A 9673-nucleotide genomic window follows, 5' to 3' on the forward strand; every position below is an offset into this window, starting at 1 on the left:
CTTATCTTTTGTCCTACAAGGACTTTAGTCTCTCACTTATTATTAGGTTTCTATTTACCATTACTGATGTTTTTATTAGTGGCATTGTTCTTACTTCTGCATGGAATTCCTTCCATGCACTTGCTAGGTTCTCAATGTAGTTTTCTAGTGGACTCACTGTTCTATTGTGAGCACAAACATGTGTCATTTAATATTCTCAGTGGGAGTCTAATTTCATTTTTTAGAAGCTATGATGGAATGGTAAAAAACTAGGAGCCAGGAGACTTATTTAAGGTCCTGCTTCTTCCCTGTGGCCCCCACACTAGTAAATTGCAGAGGAAGGGCTCTCACTCAAGTGCATCTACAGTTGGTGAATTCTCAGATTGTAACTCTCAGAGATACATGTAACTACATGGGAATAAGGGAGAATGCTCTCCTCCAAGGTTCTCTGCCAAATACCTTTGCCTTTTACTTACTAGCCAGGAATGATTTATCTTTTCATTTGTGAAGCTACAGCTCATTTTTTTCCTTAATTATTTATGACATTTGCATTCAACTTATTGCCTTTAATATGCCTTGCCACTGCAGAGGTGAGAGGGGTTTTATAGCCCCAATTTGGGGCAAAAAGAGTGGCCTCTCCCTTTGGTGGGCTCATGCATGGTGTGCCTGTCTTGAGCAGTGCTCTTACGTGTTATCCCAGGCTGTGAGAGTGCGTCTCACAGCTACTAATGGGAGTACCTGCAGCTATGTGATCACTGATCTCAACCTACTGTATTATTCTTTTTTCTGCTGCTTCCGACTCAAGTGCTTACTTTTATCAAACTAAAAAAAAAAAAAATAATGAACAGAAGATGCTATATTTTTATTGTCTCAGCTAGCGTAGACTGGCATAGACTCTGAGAAGGTAGTGGAATACTTGTTTTTACGATCTGGCAAGAAATCCTAGCCTGGAAATACACTTCATGGCTGAAGAAACTATTTGTGTAGGCATAATTAAGAGGATGTATAAAGATAGAATAGGAGTTCTAAGTACAGAACTTCAAAAATGTGCATAATAAATCTTTTTCACTGAGAAAGTTAACGTATACTCTAATAGATGTATAATTTAATAATAAACTGGGAAAATTGTCACATAGTCTGACATAAAATAAAACTACAGTCTATTTGGGGATATATTTAGAATTCTAGCTTTCGGTTTCTCCTTAACACCTATTAAGAGTAATTGAAATTTGAAGGCTTATGTAGAAACACATGTATCTCTAAAAAAGGAGAACATGGAAGAGGACTGACATTTATTAAATTTTTGTTGTTATGTGCTATGTAGTATCTCCTTTAATCCTCGCAACAATTTGATGTGACGGTGATGTTACTGATGCTACAAACGCAGATTTGTTAAAAACCTTTCCCAAGGATATGCAATTAATAAGTGGAATTTGCGTTCTAACTTAATCTAAAGCCACATGTTCTGCTCTGAAATGTCACTGCATTTCTAGAAGCTTAAAAGGGAGGGAGGGGAAAGGAATGTGTGTATAGATGGTATCAAGAAAGGAATTATTTCACTGCGCACTAAAAAGAGTTTGTATCATAAAGAAAGCACCATAAAATATAAAAATAAGGAAAATGACATATAAAGAAACAAGCAGTAATACATTTGGGTAGGAAATCTGCTTTTAATATAAACTTCAACTTGATTTAGTTATATTTATACTGTGCTCCAAATTATTATCTACAGGCAAAGTCATCCAGAAAATTAAGGGAGGCATATATGATAAACATAAAAAGTAAAATTTTGACAGAATAAAATAAATAACATTTAGTAATTACATTAAGCATGTTTTCAATCCCATAGCAAGCTATTAAAAATAGAACAACTGTTCAAAGCATACTGCCAAATTTCTTCAAAATGACTTGTTTTGAAATGTTGACTAAATATCCCAAAACTGTATATCAATTTTAGTATAATTAAACACTCTTCAGACCCAAAACATAGCTTTCCTTCGTATTCTTAAGCATAAATTATACATGACTTTCCCCTTCGTATTAGGACACAAAAGTTTATCCATTTGTTAATATTTAAAACAATTTTCTGAAAGTTTCTACTAGTTATATAAGGCTTTATAATTTATAAATGGCTTCCACATACTTAATTCCAAAAATTAACCTATTAGGAAAATTTAACCTTAATATTCTTATTTTACACTGTAAGTGTTCAACACTAATAAATATTTATACATTCAGTATTTACTTAGTAAGTATTTACTGAATAAATTGAATTAATGAATAAATTTAGTTCAGATTGGCTAAGTGACTTGAAGATCACTCAAGCAAGCAGCCAAGCCTGTCTCCATCTTCTGATTATTCAGGGAGGCCATCGTGTCTAGAAACATAGACGGACGTGTACAATAAATGATTTACCGATGTACAGAAGACACAGCACATTCAATGACACTTCATATGTTCGGTGTGTTGTTCCTCTGCAGTAGCGATAGTTCAATCAGAGTTGCAGTGAACAGGGAGCGTTAACACAGCAGCATTTACATCAGTCCCTACACATGGGTTTGTGATGTGTTGCCACAGGGGATTGTGTTGCTGTTCTCCACTGAGTAACCCTGTACCTGTAGCACTGAAGAGGAAAGAAGAGGGTTCTGATCTGCAAACAAAAATATCATCTTTCCTTCTAGACTTTGTGGCTTGTTCTTTCCCCACCAAAGCTGCGTCGTTACTTACATCCCCACAAATGTGGGGAAGAACTGGCTGTCCCCCGTCCGGGCAGTCCTGTATCACAGAGGGCAGCCATGTAAGGCGGACACCTCAGTCAGCTGTCACACAGGGACGTTGTGCTGAAGTTCAGTTCAGAAACGTGCGATCAGTTACTGCTGTCTTTCGTTCCTGTTGTCCTTGGCCGTCTGCCTTGCTCCGCTGCCCCTATCAAACTAAAATCTTCTCGTGTATTTGTATTCTTAACCACTGCTGACATATTTCCCAGATCTTTCCACTGTGGTCTATGAAACAGGAATTCGATTTGCAAACTGATCATTCTTCAATGCTATTCAAAGAACCCTCCCCATGCCTTTTTTTTTTTTTTGCCCCATTTCAAATGATTCCTAGAAGACACCGCTTCCCTTTTTAGCCTTCACCAGGGGAAGCTGCTGCTTTCCATCACAGCATGGTGTCATTAATCTTCTACCTGGAATTCCCCTTCTCTTTAGGCTCCTGTCATTTGTCCTGGTGTCCTGTGTCTTTCTTTGTCACTGTAATCTCGCTAATCACTTCTGTTCTTTCGTATGGGGTGCTGACATTTGGGTCGCTGCTTTCCCCTCTGCCACACTCTTGTCTTTAGGAAACTTTAAGTTTCATTTGGGGATTTTCCCAATGTCCTACTATTATAATTCCTTGGTCTTCTCAAATCTAGGGCTCTTGTAAGGCAGTGTAATGTTTTTTCTTGTCAAATGTGAAATAGCATCCAACTCTGAGATCTCAGATTGCTATAATGTACTCTCTGTCCCAAACCTTCTACCTTTCAGATTCTCTATTTCCTACTAAACCCACACTTCAGTCTTACTTTGGTATCCAGGCACCACTACTCCTTTTTCTTCAAGTTTGCCAGACCACAGCTGGCTTCATCCTTCACCCTAACGTCCATGCTGCGCAGAACAGTGGTGTTCAGAGCGTGGTCCACAAACGGCAGCAAGCACCTCTCGGGAACTTGGCGGTTTCCTTGGGCCCCACCCCACATCTACTAAGTCAGAGACTCCGATGGTGGACTCCAGCAGTCTGTGTTTTAGAAGCCTTCCAGGTGATTCTGATACACTTAAAACTTAAGGGAACTATTAACATAGAGCATAATTCAACTGCTCTCTTGCCAGCACCTCTCATATCTTTGGGTGGTAAAGAACATTCAGACATGAATGCATCCTTATTTTATTCAAAGCCCCTGTATGTGTAAGATTTCTCCACATTTGCCAAGTTCTCCAGGTTTCTTCACCATCAACTCTCCATAAGCAAGCCCCACCTTGAATTCACATGTCTCTTGTAGTTCCTATTCATCTAAATTTGAATTCTCTAAAATTGTCAAATACTCACTGCTTAATGTTATTTCCAAAGATGTTCCCCTTATAAACCCCACTCTGTGGAGGATGCTGAGCGATGACGACTTGCTCAAGGTCACATGTATAAAAAGAAATGGGGCCAGAATTTGACCTCAGGCCTATCTGAGTACAAAACTCGTGCTTTTTTTTTTTTTTATTACTATTTTGCTGCTGAATTACAAGAAGCGGCAGTTGCATTGGCATGCCTCTTTCACTCTCGCTGAAGCCGTGTTCAACCAGTGTATCCCTAGAGAACTTTAAAAAGTGAGTTACCTGGAAATCTATTATCAAATAACTTGGATAAACATCAGGTTGAGTAGTTTCCCTTTATTATAAGACTTCAAAGAGCCTTTAATATGCTGGTGTGTATTTTGATCTTCCAAAAGGCAGATGGTATTTTGTCCAAAAGTCTTTGATCAAGGAACTATTTGTTTGTGGATCATCTATATTAACACCTTGCAGGACCAGCATTCCAAGATCTGCCTTGGAAAACTTAAGACTTAATCTATTTCCTTTCTCTCCAAGAAATGTGAAAGCTTATCTCCCTTGATGCCTTTATTTCACTTTCTTTGATCTTCTGTTTACTTCTCCGCTCTTTTAAACTAGAATGCTCACCTCCCCTTGTCCTACTAGGAACTGCTCTTCTGCCTCGGATGCATTCAGAGGACTTAATATTAGCGTACAATATTACGTGCAAGGCATTAAAAAGATAGTGTGTGTGTGTAAATATGCACTTCTTCAGGTAAACATGGTAATAATTTTGTGATGATCACAGCACCACAATACTGTGACGTGTATCTATCCAGTCCTGAAGAAGCTGTGTTAGGGTAGCTCTCTGTAGCTCTCTGCCTAACCCATGCTGGCTGAAAGAATTATGACAGTGATTCAGGTGGGATCATCCTTCAGTCCACATACATATCTGGAGGGGGATTTTGCCCTAGTCCTTATTTAAAATCAGAAAAAGTTCACATTGAAAATGACTGAATTATGAAATGAGAATATACACACTATTAAACCGTGAACTTATGCGTAACTGTAGTCACTGTATATTCTGAATGTCGTTCTGGTGTTAATTTCAGTTAATCCTCTCTAAAAATTGGTCAGACCAGAAGGAACTCGTGTTTAATGGGCTGTTTGTTTCCCCTAGTCCGGCATATTACCTCTTCTTCTTTCATTGTGCAGGTTCTGCTGATCTTCTCCTTTGTGTTCCATGTTCTTCTTGTCCCGCACTGGTCTACTCTGGTACGTTTGCTCAGGGCACTTAGTATCAATGTCAGGTGACGGGCACCATTCACAGCTACTCGAAAGTTCTGATTTTTTAAAAAAATACATAGTCCTCATGACCTACAATGAGAAAAGGATTTTCCTCCAATGACTCTGCATGGTGTTTTCTCTTTCTTTTGTGATGTTCTGTGGATCTCAGGCTGCTCAGTGAATCTGTGTTCTCCAATGCTGAGGAAGTGGGATTTGAAACCCCTACTCCCTGGCAGGAAAATCATGTTTAGATATACGTGAGATGAAAACCTACACCCCCATTGTGCGGACCGTGGACTCTATGACACCGTTAAATGTATCTTGGAGATACAGCGTCTCAGAACAGTTTCACATCCACGACATGAGGCTGTTCTATGAACTGGCTACATAAAGATGAACAATGCTCAGCATTTTCTCTCAAGTGTGTTACAGAGGGAAGGAAAGGGTTGAGTTTGTCCACAGCATTCAGAGAATCACAAAATATCAAGATGAGAAAGAATTTTAGAATTATCTACTTCTCTTTCCATCTAATGCTCATCTCTTCTTTGCAATACCCCTATCAAATGATTAACCAGCTTCTATGTGAACATCTTGAGTAATGGGAGGTACACCCTTCCCGTGCTCTGCTCTAATTGCTCATTGACTCAATAATTTTGCATTAAGGAATCACCTAAGGAAATACTTTCTGCAATGCACTACTGTGTAGTTATCAGAATATTATTATGTTCATTGCATATGTTTTATAATAAAACTTGGAAACTGTCTTATAATAAAACATGGAAAATGTAAAAAGTGGAAACAACCTAATGACCAAAAAAGGAGGATTGATTAAAAAAAAATAGCAATCTATATAATGGAATACTGTGCATCTATTATGAAGAATGAGATAGCTATTAATGGGATATATACATAGATTTGTACTGATATTAACTGGATCCACCTATTTATCTTCTATGTCTATATATATTCTGGTGTGGAAACATTTTTAGAATATTGTTACATTTAAAAAGTGAGTCACAAGACAGTATATTAGATGTAATTCATTTTTTGTTATATATAAATGCATAAACACATTCACAGTTGTATACACTTGACCCTTGAACAATGTGGGGGTTAAGGTACCCATTCTCCACATAGTTGGAAATCCATATATTACCTCACAGTCAACTCTCTGTACCTGTGGTTTCACATTTGTGAATTGAGTCAACTGTGGATTGTATAGAACATATTTATTGGGAAGAAAATCCACATGTAAATGGACCTGCACAGTTCAAACCCATGTTGTTCAAGGCTCAGCTGTATTTGCATCTGCACAATACTGTCTGGGTGGTTACAAACAAAAAATGTCTTGAAAAGCTATATGTACCCCCATGTTCATTGAAGCGTTGTTTACAATTGCCAAGATATGGAAAAACCCAGGTGTCCATCAAGGGATGAATAGATAAATAAAATGTGGTGTACACACACACACACACACACACACACACACACACACACACACACACACACACTAGAATATTACTGAGCCATAAAAAATGATGAAATCTTGCCATTTACAATAACATGGACAGACCTTGAGGTCATTATGCTAAGTTTAATTAGTCAGACAGAGAAAAACAAAATTCTATATGATGTCACTTTTATGTGGAATCTAAACACAACAAAACACCAAGCTTATATTTACAGAGAACAGCTTGGTGGCTGCCAGAGGCAGTGGGTAAGCAGAATGGATGAAGATGGTCAAAGGTACAGACTTCCAGTTGTAACATAAATAAGTCATGAGGATGTAATTTACAGCATGGTGACCAAAAACAAACAACCTATGTATTTAAGTTGTAATGTTTAGAAACTACTTTAAAAGAAATTACTCTCCTGTTTGCTCCAAAATCTGAATCCCCGTAGCTGCCTTCTCTCTGGTTCTGTCCTTTTGTATCACACACAAAAATTGTATCTCTTCTAGAGAATAACCCTACCGTTGCAGGAACACGAAGATCATGTGGTTCTTCCTTAGTCCTTCAAATGTTCTTTGTGTGACATATAGGCGTACTGCCCTTCAACCTGAGATCTCATGAGTAAATCATTCATGGATTTATCTGAAATAAAGGCTGACGATGAATCAGGAACTATGCCAAGAAAAAACACATCGCTGTCGTGGGTGACACCAGCTTCCTGGGTGATGAAGTCACACATTGAACGTTCTTTACATCCAGTGCTGCTGCTGATTGCTATGCCAGCATTAGGATGAGACAAGAGTACACAGCAGAAGAATCCCCTCTTGAAAGCAGTCAGAGGGCCCAGAGAAAGTGCTGTTTAAGGCCTGAGGGACTGAGCCAGATAGAGGAGTCAGCCGGAGCTGGTTGGGTTAAGTCTCGCCTCCCAGATAAGGGAGAAGTATTTGTACAAATAACCCAACTCCCGTCTTCACCATCTCCCTTCCTCCCTTCTGCCTTTCTCTCTCTCCCATCAAACAACGACTTACTGAGCAAGCACTGCAAACTATTTTCAGGTCCTGTGAGAAATCTGGAGATTGGTATGCTTCTTTTAAGGTGTTTATGGTCTAGTGGGTGAATCAGAAATATTAAATGTAACTAAGGCACAAAGCAGAAAAAAAATGTAAAATAAAGTATGCTCGAAGCACAGACCTATCTGCTTGCTGTCCCAGTCCTGTTCTTCTAGGAAAAAGTCAAGAACTTCTTTCCAGTCAAGCACTGTGGACAGACAGTTCCAGGGCTGAAGTAGCACGTGGGCACCCTAACACCTGACGCCACTCTAGTTTTCTAAATTCAGTTTTCATGATTCCTTCCAGGAGAGTAATTGTGTACACACCTTGCAGGTATTTCTCACTGGCCATATTTGGAGAGAAGTCAATCTATTTTAACAGCTCAAGATATTTCTACATATTATATATGCAAAAAAATATTTTGCACAGACACCAGAAATTGACACAATGGCGGTAAAATGAGGTTAATAGAGGTGCTACCCTGCAGGCACTGCCACTGTAAAAGTTCATATGGAGTCTAGGAAAGCATTAAAATCCCAATCTTTCTTTTTAATACACTGCTCTACAGACATATCATTAAGCACATCTTCTTTTATTTTGTTTCTCCCCCGCAGGTCTGTGAAGCAGGCAGAAGTTGCAAGTGGTCCTTAAAGAGATTGCAATTATTCAAATACTTATGTATAGTTCTAATTTTATTTACTACATGTAATCACTTAGAGAGTGGTTATTTTTATAATATCAGTAATAAAATCAGTACTCTTGTAACTGGGGGGTGCCTAAGTGTGTCATCAGAGAACACTAACCCTGGCAAAGGATTCTGGCTTGGCCAGGATGCCTGCTGCCTTTTGACGTGGTTAGTGTCCTGGGTTTAGATTACTTTATACCAAGCTATTAAGATTACTCTTTGATACATTAAATATTGCCTGATTCAAATAACTTGGCTTAAAATTTTTTCTGTATTTTAACTTGTCTAGGGTTTTCTACTTCTTATATTTTTATAGTATTTTCTCATTTTTTAGACTAATAAACATTATACTTACTCACATGTGCCAAAATGTGCCATGTAGGTCTCTCTGGGAGTTAGCTCTTTGGTCTTCACCTGCCATGTGTGTTCTCTGCAGCAGCAAGAGGCATATTTTCCACCACTGCTCCTTCCTCTGGTTATCTTCCCCGTTCCTATCAACGCACATAATTGACATGTTAATTCAAAAAAAGCAGACCAATAAGGAATGAAATGCATGCCCCAAACCATATGCAATGAAAATTGTTTGACCATGTATCCAATTATTGAACCCAATTAAGATGATCCATTTTAAATTTGACAGATGCTTGCTTTTGGAATGTGTGATGCATTGATGCTATATGAATGGAACTAAGTAAATCTATTGCGTACATTACTATCTGTTTTATCTTATTTGTCTTACTGTAAGTTTACTTTCTGGACCTTTAAGGCATATAGTTAAATTATAAAACTGCCTGTATAAATGTCAAAGAAACAAATATTAAAGGCCAGAACATGGCTGAAGAATAAACAAAGAACTTCTGACTGTATGAATGAAGTCATAGTCCTAAATCAAATAATATAATAAATTTTCTTACATTAACATTTTTGTGTCCATAGAAACTCATGAGACTAATTTTCTTAAGTTATTTTTTTATGGATAAAAACAAATTAAAGGCTTATAAAACAGTATATGTATTTTTTTATTGAGGTATAGTCAGTTTACAGTGTTGCATCAATTTCTGGTTACAGCACAATGCTTCAGTCATATATGGATATACATATATTCATTTTCATATTCTTTTTCACTGTAAGCTACTACAAGACATTGAATATATTTCCCTGTGCTAT

The 9673-nt window shown here is 37.9% G+C and overlaps 1 protein-coding gene across 1 annotated transcript in view; it reads left to right on the top strand.

Annotated features, from left to right (window-relative positions):
• Positions 1–5396, top strand: part of C30H8orf34 (chromosome 30 C8orf34 homolog) — a 237919-nt gene extending 232523 nt beyond the window's left edge. Inside the window, 1 exon segment of the mRNA XM_064480859.1 lies at positions 5250–5396. Coding sequence (XP_064336929.1) covers positions 5250–5332 — 83 coding nt within the window. The 3' untranslated portion in view covers positions 5333–5396.
• The last annotated feature ends 4277 nt before the right edge of the window (positions 5397–9673 follow it).

This window comes from Camelus dromedarius, chromosome 30 (assembly GCF_036321535.1).
Source record: "Camelus dromedarius isolate mCamDro1 chromosome 30, mCamDro1.pat, whole genome shotgun sequence".
NCBI lineage: Eukaryota > Metazoa > Chordata > Mammalia > Artiodactyla > Camelidae > Camelus > Camelus dromedarius.